Source organism: Melanaphis sacchari, unplaced genomic scaffold (genome assembly GCF_002803265.2).
Source record: "Melanaphis sacchari strain LSU unplaced genomic scaffold, SCAv2.0 Contig9_pilon_pilon, whole genome shotgun sequence".
NCBI lineage: Eukaryota > Metazoa > Arthropoda > Insecta > Hemiptera > Aphididae > Melanaphis > Melanaphis sacchari.
Window position 1 is genome coordinate 58575 of NW_020271711.1, and position 22147 is coordinate 80721.

General features: G+C 29.1%; 1 protein-coding gene across 3 annotated transcripts in view; it reads right to left on the bottom strand.

Moving 5' to 3' along the window:
* The window catches only part of LOC112603264 (two pore potassium channel protein sup-9-like), an 89688-nt gene that overhangs the window by 20921 nt on the left and 46620 nt on the right, over positions 1–22147 (bottom strand). For all 3 annotated transcript variants that reach the window (XM_025351766.1, XM_025351767.1, XM_025351768.1), the window contains one exon: positions 9491–9609. In XM_025351766.1, coding sequence (XP_025207551.1) covers positions 9491–9609 — 119 coding nt within the window. The remainder of the gene's footprint in view (positions 1–9490; positions 9610–22147) is intronic.

The following is a 22147-nucleotide window of genomic DNA, read 5'->3' on the forward strand; positions in this document are numbered from 1 at the left end:
ACTTTTATATTTACTTAATTTCAGGCATATTACAGGAAATTTGTTAATATGTTGTAAATCATTATTAGGTACATACTATGTTGTAATGAATAAGATAAGACAAGTAACGATTTTTGATATCACTAGGTACTATATCAATTAGTACTGCGCAATATAATATTCTAGTATTATAGTAATTAGTTTTTCTTGTTCATGCTTTTACTCAGTAATTTTCTTTAATATAATATAATAACAACAATTTTAAAAATTAATGTAAAATAAAATATCTGTATGTTTAACATATCATGTTTTTAACAAAATTCTTGGAAAATAACATACATATTTAAACTTTTTTATTGCATAAAAATAAACACTCTTATGAGTTATGGTAGTTAATGAAACAAATATGTATTTAAAATTCACTTAAATCGATAATGTGTATTCTATATATTATTTTTAAGTGAGATTTATTTTGCATGTATAAAATTAAGATTCAATTTTGAAATATTCGTGTTCTATAAACAATTCTAAGAAAATAAAAATTTAGGGATATTTACTTATAACCTATCATATTATGCTTTCCAATATTTAACCATGAGTTTTATTAAAACGTACTTCTAAATGTACAGATACTCAATATAATTAAACAAAATCACGAGATTTATACTAGAGTACACCGTAAAGAATTCATTGCCAATAAATTTTATACTTGGCATGATTTCTTCAAATTTATAAATTATACACATAAAAATATAATAACAGTATGTATATTGTATATTATAATATATTCACTTTTTAGTATTTTGTATTTTGTCATTCGACAATATAAAATTAAACATTCTAAGAAATAATTTGAAATATAATTTATTTCATTATTATATATTATGCTTGATATGAAAGACATATCCTTAGATAACTAAAACATATTACATAAGTCTATAATATACTAAATAGACACTTCCGCGTAATCGCTAGGCTGCTGACTGTAAAATTGTATTCCGTAATCTTTCTTATCTCGCAGTATTATAATTAAAATAATACAATATTATATTTTTTAATTAATGGAGATTAAAAAAATTATATTAAAAATATGCGTTTCAATTAGGAATAATCTCTCAAACATATATTTTAATATGGTTTTAAATGGATCTTATACATTTTATGAATCTACGTCAATTCATACATTCCATTATTTCTGTGATAATTTTATTTTTATTGATATTTCATAATCATTTTCATATTAATCGTTCATGAACTAATTAAGAACCGCATTATTCCAATTACCATATAAAGGTATTAGACGTATGTTTTATTTTTGGCTTTTATCATTATATACTATAATAATATAGCAAAGTGACAATAAAATTATTTTATACATTTATTATTCATAGTTGATTATTATTAATTTATATAGTCCAAATTGTTATTTACCATAAATATTATATATTTATACGAAAATGTGAAATCGTATGATTATGCATTCGACGGTGTGCTATTTCATTTCTAAACCTGCATTATTTTATTTTAATACGCTAGGCACAAAAAAAAATTAAATATTCAATATTGAAAAAATATGAAATATTTATTAATTAATTAATTAATAGGAGATTGTTTACGAGAGTACAACAAGTAATTTAAATAATCTAAATAAATAATATAAAAGCATCATAGTTTTGATTCGTAATAAGTACTTAAGAAATAGGTCGTTGCAATTTTAAGGTATAAAAGATAAAAGGTCTTGGGAAAATAGTAATCAGCGTAGTATAATACTTATTATTTGTTACCGCATTTACCTAGTACTTATAACAGAAACACACATACGCGAGGTTGAAGTTCAAAGGTCCTAATGCAGGTATAAGTGTAGCGCTCCTCCCCTAATCATGTTGTTGGCAATTCGTAGGTAATCATTAAAACGTCGTGACGAATGGTTTCACAAAAAAGTTTTTACATGTCATCGTTATACTTGTAATCACGTACAATGCTACAAAAAACTTTTATACCGTAGGTCTTAAAAAAGTTTCCTGCAATACACGACATCAATGGCATAGTTACTAGTTGGCTAGTAGTTACATAATAATATAATACATTATTATTATATTAGGTTTTATAGTATTATCGTTAGTTGACGCATTGAGAACGTCAGCTAATATAAAGTTGAATGGTTTGATTCAAATTGACATTTACAATTTTTTATTTAATAATAACAATAACATACCTACGTATTTATTATACTTAAAATGTAATCTTACGTACAAAATGCTACGTTATTTGTTCGCATACTTGTTCAGTATATTATATACTTAAAAAGTAATATTAAAAATCGTTCGTCATGAAATCACGGCTATACATATTTTTGTCACTCGTCGATAATGTGTGTAATACAATTAATAGGAAAGGTTCTTGTAGTTAATGTTCTTACAAAACGTTGGAGCAATATATTTTTCATCTATTACGTGGAGGGGATCTTCCCAGTAGATATAAAATTTTTATTTATGTTATAGATAAATATTTTTGTTTAAAGGTTTTAAAAATAGATGAAAAAACTTCGACAACTTAAAAATAAGTTTTCTCCTATTATACTGTCATATCCACTATAAAAATTATTATTTATTAGTTTCATTTTTAAGTACCTATAAACACACGTACTCAACGATGAGGTTCGTGTAATAACGACCGTACGTCGTCTACGGTCAATGAGGGTCCACAAGGTTATTTAATCTAAATCATTTACGAGGAGAAAAATCTAATTTTATGTTTTGTCTTACCCAAGCGTCTCTTTGATTTTTCACTAAACCTACTTTATAAATAAGTCAATGTAAATTCGACACTACTATTTAGTTTCACAATACATTATAAGCTTATCCAATAATCTACATTATTCAAATGCTTTCTGGTAAATAAAACCTAATTTAAAAAAAAAATGTCGCTTTTATGTCTTAAAATTTAAATCGAACTGTGCCCACAATGGAATATTACTTATACTGTCAGCTGAAAAAGATACAATTTACACGGTAATGTAGAATGGAAAAACAATCAAATGCAAGTTAACAATTGTTTTTATGGTAATTTCGGTTGATTTAGACCAGCATAGATTTCGACATTTGACTATTTGAGATTATGTAAATCTTACGAATGAAATGTAATATAGGTATTAGGTAGATACCCAAATAATACTACCTATTATGTGATTATAGTCTTAACGTTTTTTTTTTGGATGGATAACAACATGTCCGCATTGAAATTATGTAGGTGTAAAGTTTTAAGTGTTGTTTTATGTTTTATGAGGGGTACATGATCACAGTACCGACGATAAAAAATAAAACATTTTATCTTATTAACAATGTTTATTACAAATTAACAAGTTAAACATTTTTTCCATGACTTATTAGTTTTAAAGATGATTTAATATTATTTTATTAAATATTGCATGACGGAGAAGTTGCGATAGTAAAATAATATAATAATACTTACAAATTACAATCTATATATTTAAAATATACGTAAAACACTATAGCTTTAGTTTACTGTATTTATGTTTTTCAATTTAAAAATAAAATAATCAACCATCTCAACTCAGCCTTACTGCCTTATATTTAGGAAGGAGAATTGCGGGGGGGGAGATAATTACAATAAAATTCGATTAAATCTCCGCCTAAAGGGAAAGGGGGGTACAAAATTACCGGATTATATTCGTGTCGGGAATTCTGAAATTATTATTTAATGCTTAAATAAATCTACACAGCCAAAAGTTAAACGAATTATTACATTCAATTTCGAAGTGTAGATATGATTAAATTTTTACAACCACATTTTGGTAAATTATCCAGAAAAATGTATCATACTTGTTATGAACTTCCCATATGAAGCATATCTAATATCTATATGTACATACATTACGTAAACATTCATTATTTCAGGAAATGATAATGTTTTTGAAAATATTTCTTTTACATAATTTTTAAAATTTTTAAAACTAGTATAAAACAAAACTTTTTAAAAACAATTATATTATTTTTCGTTATAATTTCGGACAAGTTTATTAGTTTTCAAGCACGGTCATCTACCGAGATAACCATCGTTTTTAAATTTAAAAAACTACTTATCTGATTTTCGATTTTTATCTATCAAACTACTCCAAAAAATATTTTGCTTTTGAAAAAGGATATTGATGTCATTAAAAAAAAAAAAAAAAAATGTTATACTAACATAATAAATTTATTTTTCAGCGACATAAATTATGTAAAAAAATTTATTTTTAAAAACATTAAGCTTTTGGTATAATAATGTAGTGCCCTAAGTTAAATGGATCACCTGATATTGTATTTTACATGAGAGAGCCGTGCTTGTGCTTAAATACATATCGTATTTGCGCTTATGTACAAATACCTCGATTACGTTTAATAAAATTAAAATACGTTAAAATACTTGTTTGCGCCCGCATATAGCAACAAATCAATAAATTTGGCCAAACATCGTATTTCATATGCGTATGTATACCGTATCCATAAATAGATGATCAATAAGATGGCTCCGAGCAACAATGGATAATTATCCATATGTAATATGTATGTATGTAGAACTACAACCGCAATATGCCGTGTACATTCACTATAATATTCACGTCATAATAACATAATATAATACCTGCAATGCGTTCACGCGCCGTGCTTATAATAATATAATATATGTTGGGGATAACTTATGCGTAGTTTTCTTTTTCTTTAGGGTGGGTTGATTGTGCACACACATGTTATACGAATACTGTATAAAATGCTTGTTGTTTAGTTGTCTACTGCAAGGTCCCGATAAAATGCCTCTTATTAAATATATACTGAGTATATATATTTATATACGAAAATTCACTCTACCTCGTTTATAAGTTAGTGACTGACAACTGTAGCTGATAGTAATCGATACTAATATATTCAAGACAACGTTTCGGGTTAAGTAAATCTTTTCACATCAGAGGGATTAGTTTTTTTATCGCAAGAGCCACACTTTTTATCATTTACATTAATGGAAAAATTATGTTGGTTATGACTAAACGAAGCGGGGTGATGGCCGTTAAGTAAGATAACACATTGTATTTATTATTAGTCTGTCTTGAGCATCGTAAAATAATTTATCACCGAAATAAATTAAAATTATAATGGTTGATAAGTGAAAAATGAATACTATACAAAGATATTATTTTAAAAGTTTTAGATTTCAAGTTGGTATACGTTATAACATAACTGATGTATGATATTAAAAAACATATTATTAATATTGATAATAATTATTGTTCCTCGGGTTTTTTAAATACACGGTTTTACATTTATGCATACAAAAATAAATGTCTTTGATCATTTCAATGCATCCTATAGTTATGTACTCGCTAGGTGCTAATGTTGTTACTTTTTTAATGTCGATTGTTTGCTAACACTTATTTGTACTAGTACATTCTAATATTTGTGTTCAACTTGAATGAATATTTCATTGTCATTGTTTCCACTTTCAGTCAATTAGAATTTTAATTTTTAAATAAATTATGAATATAAAAAATATAAATCTCACTTAAAAATTAAAATATCGTAAAAAACCAAGGTCAATTCACTCTATTATCATAACTTAAAACACACTATTGAAATTGGTGAACGAAAATGTACTATATCGTACATGCGTAAGACAAAGACAACACATGGGAGTGCGACGTTTTTTTAACCACGATTTGGGTGCGTGCCCAGAGAATTGCAATCATAATATTCTGTTACCATGCACGGTTCAGATAGATATTATGTCACAATTCGAGACCCCAGAAGTTACTACGTATATTAAATTATATTTTATAAATTATTTTAATATTAACGCGGTTACACGTTTAAACTAGCGGAGTACCTACATCGGTACAGTAAAGTGGTACGTGTACAGACAAGCATTACTGTGATAAATAATATTATCATATTATCATTTTTCGAAATGAATATAAATATTATTTTAATTTTGTATACATGAACTATAGAGATACAGAATATAGGTATACCTAAGTTTTAATATATATTGAGTGCATAGAGAGACCTACACTAAAAAGGTTTTTAGAAGACTAATAAATCGATTTTATCTGGGTAGGTTTTTACTTTTTGTCGTTTATAGGGACGGCTAGCGTCGATTTATCGCTATATGGACCTGAGGTCTACCCAAATGTAAGTGCATTGTATCATCCACAACACACTGAACACACAATAGTTGGCAGATGGCTTGACTTAAAATTTATGGTAGTGTGCCGTGTTGCACGATTAAAAGTAATTGGTCCCCAAAATTTTTATGGCCTATTGAATTTAATTTCGACTTGTGCCACGGCGTGAATACTGCGTAAACGCTTTATTATTATAATTATTGTTGAGATTATTAAAGGGCGTTCAGAATATATTCCAAGAATACAATCATAATTAACGAAACTCCCGAATTACCCGTAATTTCTTAGTAGGGCTGCCTGAATTTATGTCGCTTTATGCTTTCATGTATAATAATAATTGTTTTAATAACCATTGACTAAAAATATAAAAATACAATTATTCTAAACGGAGACGATCAGTCAGCAGTGTTATCCCATAGTAACTTATTTTATTTTAATAGAACGGTGGTAGGCGGTTAAACTGATTTTAAAAAAAAACGAAATATATCACTTAAAATAGGTACTGTTACCTAATAATGTAAAAAAACTACTAATTGCCATTGCCTATATCAACTTGAATTCCGACGTTTCCTAGAACTGTGTGAATAGGTTCGTGGTATTAGTCGCTCAAAAAAAAAAAAAAAAATCAACGCACCGATTGATATTTTTTGAATTACACTACCTACGAAATGACTAAAAATCATTACGGTTCTCGCGTTATCGCCGTCCAATTAAATCAAAATCAATATTAATTTCATGCAATAATAAACCTAGGTATATATTATGCTTTTAACGGAAACTCGCGACGAGTCCGGTACAACTGAATCGTATGTATTATAAAGTTTTGTTTGAACGAACGGCTTCGAGATTTGAACGATTAACGCGCAAGTGTCTACGGAATTTCGATGTTCTTTTTTATCGACCATCGCGGGAAAGCCGTGGTCGACGGAGAAAAAAAACAAAAATCGGTAAAATCGTACGCGGCGCGCATTTCGGGCGCACCCGACATCACGCACGAGCGGGGCGGTGCGCAGCAAATCGAACGCGGTCTCTACCTATGTTGTATATCGCGTTATATTATATTATTATTAGTTAATAATTCTATACCGGGTTAATGCGCGGTGGTGCACACGCGTTAAGCGCGCACGACGCAACATCGTCCGTACGGGTTTTCGGGCGCCCCAAGGTCGACCCGCGGCGACCCTCTTCGCGGGCAGCCGAACCGTCGCCGGCCGCCGACGTTGAGACGGAACAGAAAAAGGTCACAAGGCTCGGGGTAGTCCTCATCTATATCGCACGCACGCACCACGCACAGTCACACCGCATCGCACCGACATGATAATCATATATCTACGCGCGCGCGCACACGCCGCACCACCGCACAATACCTCGCACACCGCACGCAACACACCTTATGATGCGGTAGTTATTGTGCGTTTCGTGCGGAGGGCATCTATGGTCGCGGCGATTGAGGCGGCGGGCGGGCGGCACGTGTATAATAACACGCGCGTGCAGTGCGGACGGCGCGTCGCCGGTTCTCGAAATTTCGTCCCGCGCGGCCGGGCGCCGCGGCCGCCGCCGGCGCACCTACCGCGCGGCGATTGGACGAGATCGCCGGACCCGAAAACGACACACAAAAGGAATTCCCGCCGGAGGGATGACGTGTTTCGAGACTGTACTATATTATATGCGCACGTAGGTATCGCGTTACCTATACATTACGCGTGGCGCGGTATGTGTCTACCCGGTATGCGCGGTATCCGTTACCCGAATTCAAAAATAAATAACAACGATGATGATAATAGTAATAATAATAATAATAATAATAATAATAACAATAAAGAACGCTGTGGGTAAACAGCACGGCGCCGATGCTCGCCGCGTGTAGAAATAATAATAATTATTAGATTATTATAAGACGTGTCGATGCGAATATTGTATGCGTTACGCGCGCGACGTTTTCGCTCAAAGGCAGGTAATAAAAGAAAAAATAAGGAAAAAATGAGTATAAGTAAATTTCGACGTTTTTCGTTAATCGGATCTAGACAACAATCCGTCCGTACCCACTGAGCAAACGGCGTCGTCGCAAGTCGTCCGCGCGCCGTTTGCCGCGGCCGCGACAGATGGCGCGTCGCGATTGCTCGACCGTCATCGAGTCGTCTGTATTTTTCACTGGATTTCTAAATAACTTATAAGTTTCAGAATGTATTTTTTTATTTTTTTTTTATTTTTTTTTATTATTTTTTTTTTTTTTTTTTGGGCGTGTATACCTCTGCGGAGACGACCTCCCAATAAAAATATCTCATTTTTTTTTTTTTTTTTTTTTTGTACTATGTCGCGGTTACCTAGCGCTATGCATTATCGACCATCGCGTGGTTTTTCATTACCATGTTTTTCATCTAAGATTATATTTTCGATTTCAACCGTCTGACCGTACAGAACGAGTCCCTAGGCGCTGTAAAAAAAAAAAAAAAATACCGTCTCAACGATTCATATTTTTTATCCTTTAAAATGAACGTCGTGAGACGGACCTGCGTATATATTTACCGAGCACTGAAATCTTTGTGACTGTTGAATTTTGATTTGGATGTTTGGAAATATTGACATTTGATTTCAATTATTACTGTTGCCTTTACGGTATACATTTAGCACAAAAAACTTCGATTCCGGCTCTTCACTATAATAAATGTCGGTCTTATTCTGATCGGTTCCAGTATAAAATTTAAATAAAATTTTTATTACTGTCTCTTTTTAAATTTAAAAATGTCCATAATTCTATTGAAGTATAGATTCTAGTTTCGAAAATTGTAATTTAAAGATTCTAGTAAGGCCTTGGCTCCGATATGTTTTTTTCATAGAGATCCGATTCCAGTCTTTCATGTTTATATTATATAATTTTTCAAAGGGAATATTTCTGTAATATTATTTACTAATTTAATAGTGTAAAATTAAATAGCATAAACTAATAACAATATGGTATACTATTACCTCGATATTAAATTCAAAAAAACGTTGCTAAATGCCAATTATACTGAAAAAGCATTGTACTAAAAAAATAATTTAAATATTTCTTTCTTCATTTTAAAAATGTATATCGTGGAATTAATAATTTTTCTCTAACGTTGCTTTATATATTGTATATTTATATATATATATACAATATAATACATGGTAAAATTATTTTTAAACACGAACAGTTACAAAAAATATAACTATTATATACAATTATTTTATTTGAATAATTGTCCGACATTCGAACAAAAATAAACAACAATCAGACAGAGAATTTTGTTGTAATTAATTAGAAGCAAGAAATAATCCTCATACTAGTAGATACTAATAATTATAGGTACTCACATGGTCATGAAACGCAGTACCAATAAGTTGATGCTGGCGGCAACAACGGCGAGTCCAAACAAAATAAACACCAAGCTAAGCGCCACGTACCCGGGCATTGTCGTCAAAGCTTGATCGTTCTGAAACAAACGTACGTGTAACAATTATATTACAATTTACAATGTTTATCAATGGTTCCATATATTATATTCGTATGGGTGTTTGCAGAACATATTGTATAAAATAACAGTCACGCACTCGTAATAATTATACGAGTACCTACGTATAAGTCATCATTTTGAAGTATCAAACCAAAGTTGGTATTTGTAAAATAAATAAATAATAATTGAATCCAAAATTTGTATTGTGTTTATGTGTTCCAAATGAATGTAGTGTCGGCGTATATCGTGTGTACGCATACACACATTCGCATAACACCTGCGAATAGTTATTATTTTTGTATTATAGTGCGTTGTGTCGCGGATTATAATATTATGTATTCAATCGAGAATCGTGTGTTGTGTATTTATGCACGTACAAGACTTCGCGAGACCCTCGATTTAATCCCTCTCAGAATATCGTTTGGGGGCATACAAAAATAAAATAGATAATAATATCATCGATCATCAGTACTACGCTATTCTATCATCACGGGGGAACCCTCCAAATTGTTTTTTTTTTAAAACGTTGAGCTGTAATATTTATTTTCAATATTAAACAATGCGTTTTTTGAGATACGGAAAACACTTATGCAGCATGAATGACGCTACTAATAATACAATTTTTAAAATTATCTACTTTCTATTTCATTTTAATGATTTCCCCTACTAAGTCGTCTTTTTGTTTAAGCGGAAAACTGGCTGAAAGCTTTCGTCGAAATCGACACATTTTTTTATTTATTTTTTAACAAATATTGATTTTTAAACGACCATAGGTAAAACACGTTTAAAAAAAAAAAAAAAAAGTAGAATGGTAATGCGTGTATACCGTTAAAAAATTATTTAAAATTTCATTCGTAACCAAATAATTTCTGGTTTTTATTAGGTATAGTCGTTTTATGATTAACAAAACCCGTTATTCAGATATTACATATTTTTAATAAAATTTATCTTAGACTGCACAATATAACAATATGGCAAAAAAACGATTTGATCATATCCGATTTTTTGTAGGTACTTCAGTGAACAACATTTATTTTATTTCAACGTTGATGTTTATAATGTGAATATTTTGTTTCGTTACGCCAAGTTACGAAATCGATCAAATGTCGTAATATCTACCACCTACGATGTTTATTGCTTATTAGTATATGCAACTTTAGTCAATCTGTTAATATACAATTTCATTGCGAATGATGTTTCTTGTTTGATACTTGACGATTTTATTTCAGTAAATATAGCAAATCACGTGTAAATAATAAATCGACAAAATATTATTATATTTTTTTTTAGCGACATGACGAATTACTAATAATAATGTACAAATAACAATACTGTAATTATTCAATACTATTAACTTTATACAGTCTTCTGAGTGAAACGACGTTATTTCGTGTGATAATTACAGATAAATCAATAATATAATATCGCAGTATAGAATGTTGCGCTACACGTTTTGATGTCTCCGCACACGCGCCGCGTCACAAAATACCTATTATTCGGGGGGAAAAAAAATAATGTAGTATTATTGATGCGTCACAGCCGAATCCGCTGACGGATGGGTGGCACCTAACCGTCGCGTAGCTGCTGTACTGCCGAGGACCACACGACGACAATACTGATAATAATATTAATAATATGATACATCATCGTTCGGTGTCCTACAAATATAGACACGAGCGTCTGTATTACTATTTCGTTCGGCATTATTATTCGGCTATGTTATTATAGAGTCCACTGCGACCCTGATGGTACTGATAACATGAATATTTTATAATAAATTTATATATATATGTCATAAATGTATATTATGTGCATAGTATATTATTATCCTGTCATGTGTATTTTGAAGTATTCATCACGACGACGGGTTTAAGTGATCGGTCACTGGCACTGGATTTCGCTCCGATACACAAACAGTAAACGAATATAATATGTCACCATCGTCATCGTCATCATATTATTATTATATTTATATATCTACCGTGTACACGTATAATAATATACAAGAAAACATGGTATTGTAATAATAATATGACGCATTGATAATATAATATATTGTACAGAGACAATGGTTTTTATTTTCCCCGAATACAAGATCCAATAACAGAGTATCCTAGACAGTGCCCCATCTAAGTCGGCGGGTGGGTTAGTCAGATGCTGTAAATCAATATTGAGTTAGAGGTAATAAACTAAAAACTATTATGAACATGTATTACAACTATTGACTTATCGTTAAACTCAAGTATTTTTGTTAAGTTTGTGATTCATAATTTTAGAGTGAGAGCTATTGAGTGTAACGAGTCATGAAAACTACTTCTTACAATATTACTCAACTACGAGTAATAGAATTGTCTCCCAGGGAGAAATTTAGATACTGTACGGGAGAAATATAGTGATGATGAAATAATGATCCCTAGTTTCTTGTTAATTTTTAATAAAAAAATTTATAAAATTGTATTAAAAAATAGGTATACAAAATATTATTAAGTTGATTTATATTTTATACTCTGTTTTTAAAATGATGAAAAAATATATGTCATTATTTGTATAATATTTAGTTATTTTATATCACTAACATAAAAAAGGTCTTTTTAAAGGAGAGCGTGAGATTTTTGAAAATTTACCAGGGAGGCACCATAGAATAAAAGGGCTGCTCTATTAACAACAATGAAGTAGACCTACTTGTTATTTAAAAATATTAAGATACTTAAGTATAATTAAACGATAATTTCAGTTAGAGAAGTAAAAAAAAGACAATTAAAATAAGTATGAATTTGATCATGAGGCGTTCATGGTAATAAACAGAGTTAGAAAATTTTTGTGAATGCAAATTTTTTTTGGTAAGTCATGAACATTGAAAGTAAGATAAAAATTTGTTTCACACTTTTCTAATGTATAAGAAATTGTATTTTGTTAATTTAAATTTCATAAGTTTCAAGTGCTATTTATAAAAATATTTTTATATAATAAAGGAAATGAGCAATATAACACCTGTTAAGTGTATAAATACGCGAATGAAAACATGTTTTTTGATTTTTACTCAGTATATGTACGTTGTTGATTGTTATTATCGATGACATCACACAATTTATTCAATTCATTTCCAATAATTTGGTTATTTTTAAAATATATGTCAAACAAATTCTACTGCAATTATCGGATTCACCGTATTTACGTTTCAGAGTTGACTAACAGTATTTAAATACCTATATATATATATAAAATAATGACATTTTTATAAAAAAAAAAATTTAAAAAAATTTAGTTGACAATTTTATTTTATGTATTCTAATTTTTAGTGCCATTTGTTTGCGCTTACATTGGTGTTATAAAGTGTATATTAATGCGCTATTATTGTATTTTTTCAATGCTATAACTTGCGAGCCCTGGTAATAAACATAATTGGTATAGAAATTCATAGACTTTACCTCAAAAATAATCTTTTATATGCCATTATGTGAGTGTGAAAGTTTAGCGATACTATAGTTAAGGTGGTCTAATGATATTTGTATTGTATAATGCGTGCCTAGTCTGCCCACAGGTGGGTTTTATTGTATTATCCAATCGAAAAATGGATAGCTTTTTATTAATCGTCGTCGTGTTGATTCTCAGGGATAAAACGGATAAAAGTGTAAAACAATATTAATTACCACAAAGATATACTATAATAATTTATTATTATGCACATGAATCACATGTTTTGTATAAGATTCAAAGCTGGATTAACCATTAATACAGTGTCCTAAGGCTTACGATGGTTTATATAGGTACTATTAAAGTTCCTGCAAGCATCAATATTTAATTTTTATAGTCAAAGCCAAAGATTTTATTGAGTGTACCTATTACCTTGTACTATCATAATAGTATATTAATTAAATGTTTGTCATTATTGTATACTACTATATTCGCATCAAAATAATATAAAATATACTGATAGGGGTGAAAAATATTTTAAAATACTTACTCGAAACGTCAATAAATACAATACGATTCGAGTGTTTAGAATTTAACGGCTTATATTTATAATAATATATTATAAATATAAATATTTCATTAAAAATACAGAGTTTAAGAATCGTTGAAGTAGAAGATAAAATATTATACAGTCGTAATTAGTTAACTGTGTGTATGTTTCGCTTATTGTCATTTATTTACGAATGCTACGAGTTTATGACTTATTATTGTTATTTGTTGGAATTATATTATATTTCATATCAAATTTGCAATGAAATTAGTTTAAACAGTAAATACTCAGCACTAGGCAGAGTCCATTAAAAATCAGCGGAATTAATGAACAAACGTTTGACCTCTAAAATGTTTCAAATGAGATCTAATCAAAACAGAATAAACCATAAAATGCGGCGAAAACAATAAAAAACCCAAATCATTTGTCAGAAAAATATTATTATCAATTAAATATTATACAATGTTACCTCATTAAAGAGAAAAGCACATTGTGTTTATTTATATGGTATTATTATAATTGATTTCAACAAATAAATGAGAAATACTTCCAATTTTCACAAAATATTAACGAATTGACCTGGGATTAACCAAAAAAAATTCTTTGGTTGAATTTAAAAATTGTTAGATAAGTATATAATATTCATACATTTTATTTTGCAAACAACACTGAAATAATTCATTAATGGAATCTAAATAAATCCTTTTTAAATAATATATTTTTTTTTTTTTTGTCACATTTCATTTTTACTTTATAACAGTGCTGCATTCTTTTAGATTTCAAAAAAAAAGGTATGGTATTTTCGAAAAATATGTAAACTTCAAATGTGTATAATGTATATATTTTAGGTAGGTCATATAATATGTTTCGAACCATATGGCTATAATGTCGCATTGTCGTACTAAAAATACATCAATAACATTGAGGCACAATAGAAACATCTGCCAGATTTGTGAGTATATAGTATATATCGTTCTACAGAAAAGCATCTGTTGAAGGCTGGAAAGTAGAAAAAAAACCAACTCTTAGTCGAAGACACTACCTAACGACGAGAGGGGGTCACCGAGTTAATTTGCAGCTGCATTTATATAATATAGTTATATACCCTGAACAGATGTTTGCAACATGCATATTATGAAAACAACGGTTAGATAGACTATACAATTGTATTTATAATAAGTGCATTATAGGTATACAATTTTTCAGGTATATTTAAATGTTCTATCCGACAGTGAATCGCAAATACCAACACTGTCGAGTGTCGACACGTTACTTATGTACATATCTAACGATTTATTTAGAGAAGAGGGGTTCAAACTCGCAATTTATTTTTAAATGTCTTTTTTTTTTAAATTTATACTATGCAGCAGGAGTAAACTTCTAATTATTTATATTTTAAAATTTTTAAAAATTTAAAATAATTTATGAATGATAAATTAATTGTATACGTTTAAATACCAAACATCATAAAAAATTATAACTGCAATCGCTAATGAAAAATGAATGTGGCTTTAGTTTAGGCTTAAATATTAAATTAAAAACAATAAGTGATTTTGTTAAACATTCTTAAGCAATAGGTATTAAAATTAATTAATTTATTTATTTATAACTGGAATAAATTAATTCAGTAATTTCATGTGTCTGACTAATTTACTAAAATTATAACTGTACTTATATTTTCAAAAAAATTTACTTCTAGAAAAAACAATATCAAGAACCTCCTAATAAATTGTTAACTTGTTTTGCTCTCAAACAAAAGTTTCATTAAATAAAAACTGAAAAAAATTTAACAAAATTGAAAGTTTCAAATGTCTATAAATAATATAAAGGTAACTCAATAATATATTTTAAAAATTATATTAGAAACCACTAAAATAAATTTGTTGAAAAATTCAATTTTTTATAGTCATTCAGTATTGAATAAAATTGATTATGCCAAAAGCTAGTTTTGCATAAAAACTTCTATTTATCTGATAACTTTGAAAATAACTAGAAAATAGGAGTCGTTTAACTTTTATATCTTTGACCTCAGAGTAACCTATATCACATTTGGTACAGTTTTGTAAAAACGATAAGTTATGTTATATTTTACAATGTATTATAAAATAAATATTACATCATTTTGAATTTTTATTAATTAATCGAGTTAGCACATTTAGATATTATCTAAGAAGTAATTGATAACTTTTAATTGGAATGATTATTTCGTATGAGTATAAGCAAAAGTTCTGAAAAAAAAAAATACCAATTAAAAATATTAATCAATTCTTTGAATATTATATAATGCGATTATTTTATGAATGTTTGTAATAATTAACATACTAATAGTTATAATTTATTGTACCCAACTGTATGGACCTATGAATTAATAACTATATAAATAATTATAGATTAGAATTAAAGAACGTAATATAGTGAACAAACAAAAATTAAAAATACAAATGTAAAATTTAACATGAAACGAACATACATATTGTTTTGCTTATTAAATTAATTAATATTAATAAACCAATCACACGGGAAAAATAATACAATATAATATTATGATTTCCAAAGGATAAAATTAATATTGTAAAATGATGTATTTATTTTTTTTTAAATCAAATATAATAATATATAGTGACTATTGACTATATAAACGAAAATCGTGATGAATGGATATAACGGCAATATAAAATAAGGATTTCAATCTGGGAACGCAAACTCGGGGGAACTCGAGATTAGTAATATCTTCGGAATACTGAAACAGTCAAATTGACATAACAGACAATGGGGTGGATTTTTTTTTGTCCTCCGTGACATAAATATACGATTCTAACTTTTTTTCTCAAATATTTGGATATTTTGTCTGACAAGTAATTTATTTTTATTTGATAGGTATTAATTATTCGTTAGAGTCGAGAAAACGTACACATGAATCGATATAACATGATTATCTTACATAATATGAATAATGTATTTTATTATCGTGTTAAATGGTTTAAAACATTTTTCATATGACATGATATATGTACTTATATTGCTATAGGATAAAGAAAAATAAAACTTAACAATTAACGAAAAATACTTTGGGTCTTGTAGGTTGTCTGACCAATTATAATTTATCAATATAACATAACCCCAACAATCATATTGTGGGTAGGAATGCAATTCCAAGAAACATTTAAGTGAAAAAAAGAATAGGGGTTGACCGGAGAGCATTCGATCCCGTCCGATTGCATACCTACGAGTGTAGGCAGGTGTAAACTGATGCTATTGTATACAGGGCCGATTCGATATGTCAGACAATACTACTCGCATTGCTGGTTGGCCAGAAGTCAACACGGCATTTAGATTATATTTATGAAAAAATAAATTTTTTTCTAGAAAATTGTCAAATTTCTTAAAAGTGCAGAGGTACATTTAATAAAAAATATTATAATCTATCATAAGTCGATTATAATACGAGGTGTGAACGTCTGTTAGTGAATTTTAGCGTTAAGTTAACAAATTATTTGGATATTATTACGTTTGTCATTTTTTAAAATTTTGATTCTTGTTTGTATACTCAGTTCGGCGTTGAATATGTCATCCAAGATTTTAATTTCCAAATAACACGTTATTTGCGAACCGATAGGATGCTCATAACCTTCATTTAATTAATTATTCATTTCTACGTCTGGAGTTTGACCTCAGTGTATACATATGATCATCAGTTATTATTTAATTAACACGAGTACACGATAATTTCACTTACAAAACCGGTTGTTTGAACGTTATAAGTTATAACATATATACACATTATATACATATAAAGAGAGGGATACTATTTCACAATTTATTACAACCATATAACAATAGATTAGACATTTCATGTTGAGGGTGCAAGTCATTAGTATTTAAATTAGTGTTAGGGTTTATATAACTACCGTGAATACGGTTTGTACACCGATTTTGCTCGATTCTCCGTCTTTTCTATGTCGCTTACTAGGTATAATTATTATGACTCGTGGGAAAGGTTTATCGTATTATACGCAGACAAGGCCCAAAGGGCTCAATTTCAGTATAAAGACATACAATAAATGTAAATTTTAAAAGTATAGAGCTGAATATTGCACGGCCACTCAGCTCGGATCATCGTGGTCCACACTGTATGCCGTACGGTGGCATAGCGCGTCCACAGTATCGCTCTAGTGTGATAGCAAGTAGAAATTATGCATACCTGAATAGAATGTGTGTACCTGTTGTACTAATTGACCGCCAAAGTAATAGGTATGTGGTACTTTTCTAGTAGGTACCTAGAAAGGTTTATCATGGGATATATTCTTATATTAAAAGCTAAGAGGGACGGAACATTGAAGATTGCCGAATAAAATGTATTTGTATTGCGATATACTACAACAATATATATTTGTCATGGTTATAAAAGAATAAGAAACTTCATAGCCCAGTCCGAAACTTTTGCTATATTAAAAGCCATATATGACCTAAAAAATAATCATCGTCGTACATGAAATACGTTTTTATGTATTTTTATTTAGTTTGTTTGATTTGCGAGGCGTCGCAATAAAATCGTTGGGTTCAAAACGCGAACACCGATAGCCTGCAACTGCTCAATAAGTAATAAAATTTATGTGTAAATTATAAACCATATTCTTGATCGCCCTGAAAACGTTTTTATTAATATTTTGTGCACGATGGATCCTATAATATGATACATCAAATATAAATATATACGATGTAACGGTGAGTGGGTGAATTGCAGACTATAGGGTTGGTACTTAGTTGTGTGTATAGTGAGGTGGTGGACTGGATGCATTGGTCCGCAATAAATATATACGACTTTATCAACACAAACAACCAAGTCTAGGGTGAGATTCTATAATAATAATAATAATAAAAATAATAATAATAAATAAATAAATGTATAAATAAATTTGTAATAAATATATAGAAGAAAAAAACCAACTTTCGATATTTATACAGAGAAAAACTAATTTTCGTGAACAGAATATATATTAATTCATTATTGGTGGGTATGACGTGTATGACCTTAGCATCAAATACAACTGTATAAACTAAAAAAATGTCAGTGATACTAGAAATATATATAATAATAGTATATGTATTCGTGTTATATATATATATAAGTGTGTATGTATTATAAATTGGGTGTGACGATGAAGGAAAAAACCTTTTTAGGAACATTAAAATTATATAAATGTATTATTGTGTTTAGTAAATTACCGGTAAATCCATAATGTAACAGAAATACGCCTAATGCATTAGTGGCTTAAAGATAACTGTAATATGACCTTACAATGAAAAATTAAAATATCAATATTCATATTCTAAATGTCTTGATATTTTATTCATTCTTTACAGTTAGATTTTATTAAGAAAAATATAAATTGTGATACATTTATATTTTATGTATAAAGAAAATGATTTAATTTTATATCAAACGATAAAAGTAATTAGAATTTGATAAAATATGAAAGATTACGAAATTATTATTGTTGTTTTTAAACATAAGGTATTAATATTCAATTTATTACCTTAAAAGTATTAATAGAAAGTTATAGGTAACCAAAAATAAACTTAATACATCTAGACATTCAAGTCAAGCTACAAGTTGGATTTGAATAATTCAAATATTATAACTTCATTCTGGTAAATATGGAGTAGGTATACAGCGCAGAGAGCCGTGTACTTGCCATTATTTACTATGTCAATGTTAGCAGGTACTCGAAGCTCATCTTCTTACGTTTACAATAAAAAAAATTGAAAAAATGTAAAACCATTACATTCCCACTCTGCTAAAATTTTAAAATTTACTTGGAGTATAAAATGTATAGTTATTACTTATTAATGTTTTTATTACATTATAAATGAAAACAACTAACATATTCATTATTTGTTTTATTAACGTTTCTCCTTTTGGAGATATTGACCTAAAAATAACAAACATTCAAATTTTAACAACTCGATAAAAATTTTACCAAGAGAAAAAATAGAAGGTCGTAGTTAGAATCTAGCGAGATACTCTATACTCTATAGCAGAGGTTCCCAAACTATGGATTGAGGGTCACGTTATATTATTAAATAATACATTATTTTTGATAGAAATCGAAAAAGCGAAGGAAAAAATAGGGTCATCAAATAAAAAACTAACTACACCCATCATCTTATTATATTATTAAAATTTAAATAATTTTCAAAGTGGGTCGTACCATAAAAAGTATGGGAACCTCCTGAATTGGTCCCATGTTGATTTTTATTTTTGTTCGGTAAAAAATTATTTTTTTCGTTATCATTTGTATGTCTAATAAATGTGTGAATTAATAATAACCATGTACATGTATGATATGATCTCCTATGGAATAATTTCAAACCGGCCCCTGAGACACATTTCGAATCGGATTAAGTCTTCAAAAAGCCCAAGGATTAAAACTTAATTGCGCGTCTCCATCAATTTAAAAAAAATATCCTTAAATTTTTTAGAACATAATGCCATTTGCGTATACCTAAATAACTGAAACTGTCTTCTGTTATTTATAAATAAACTATACAACCGTTATTGAACTTAAAGAAGAATGCATTCAATTCTAAAATTGTATCCAAAATTAAAATATAACTGTATAAATAATTTACACCGATGTTTAACGCCTATAAATATGCTCTACATATATATAATATATGAAATAAATTTTAATTTTAATTGAAAATAATAACGAACAAAAAATATTACATATAAATCTATACGAATAATCTTTCAAATAATTTTATTCAGGTTTCTATAGGAATTATAAATAATTTGTTCCGTAACAATAATTTTATAATTGTTAGTAAATAATAAGAAACTCGAAGTGTTATTATAGGTTGACGATATAATGGTTCCTTTACACCCTTAGAGCAGAACCCGGTTATGAGCTCCTCCCATTTAATTTGGACCCTAAGCAATAACGATGCAACAACTTTGGTGGCGTCGGCGTCCACCGTCTCGATTTACCCTCATCTCAAAAGTTCGTCGTCCTACCCTTAGCCACGGGGCGCACGCAAGTACATGCGCCGGCGCACGATCCTTCTCCGAGAGCGCGATCGTACGCGACTTGATATTGTGATATTATTATTATTCTCGCTTATCGGTTTCGTCCGTCGTTATTGCTGTTGGTCTGCTATTTCGTCCTTATCGCGGAAACATTATGCAACACGATTAACACGAATATTATTATTTATTATTAATTTCGGTATTATTAATATACGTTTATTATTATTATTATTTATTATATCGTCAGTATATATTGCAATTGGCAAGTTTTTGAAGTTACGATTCCGGACATCCGCGTACCAATGATTCAAATAGTATTAACCGCTGTTATTCGCTTCAGACTTGCATTTTTATCGACTCCCATAGTCATGAGTAACCGTATCTACACAATTCGTGTAACGTTATTTCCTGATCAAAATACGCCTACGTCGCCAGAAGAACAAGAAGTAGAAGAAAGACACCTGTTACAATGTGGTATTATACTATACTTGTAACTACCTGCATAATATCAAAAAGAATCTCCGTAACAAACAATCCGCTAAAATCACTCCTTTCGTAAGTACCCATGTAATCATTGTCCATAACCGCATGATAATTATTAATTTTATGAACCGATAAAATACGATTGAGAATGCTTGAGTTTTTTATTTTTTCCAATGATGCCAAATGAAATCAATCGATAATATGAGCACAGTAATTTGTTGATATTTATTGGACTTTAATCGGATTAGCCGGATATTAATAGTAACTTGGATATCAGATACTAGAGAATAATATAATAGTCAATTGTACAGCTCTCATTCAGCAATATTATATAGTTATTACAGTCCTAATAAAACTCAAGCAGAAATAATATTGAAAATAGCTATGATACAGAGTAAAAAAAAAAGAAACGCTAAAAAAACAAAAGGATAAAATACTTAATATTCATAGTAAATATATGTAGTATATGTGGGAAATAAAAATTCTAATAATTTATTAAAATATTAATTAGAGTATGTTGGATTACGCTATCCCGCTATAACTGATATATAGGTAATTAAGTTTTCATTACAAAATATTATATTTATTTTATTTTTATAGATATATATTTCATAATTTTATAAGTTCAACATATTTTACATTTTTATTCATATTATATATTTCATATTATTAGGCGCTTATTTGAATACGATTTTATTAATACTGAATTTTTCAAAAGCCAAATAAATAATATGTAATAAATAAAATGTAATAATAAAATGCACGTAAATTTGTTTTCAATCGTATTGTTTTTTGGGTTTTTTGGAGTCAGCGGTAAGTTCTTTGTTAATTTGAAGTGTTCTTAATTGTTCGATAGCCTTAATGAACTGTTGTTAATAAACATATTATTTTTTTATCGTTTAAACTTGCGAATAATCGTTTATACTTTTTGTTTTCAGCTTCACGAGCAGCCGAAGTAACGAAATGAAAACGTCCGTGATCGTGTTTCCACTCGGATTCGATCACATTCAATGTCGCTCGGGTAAGTAATTTGTTTTGGT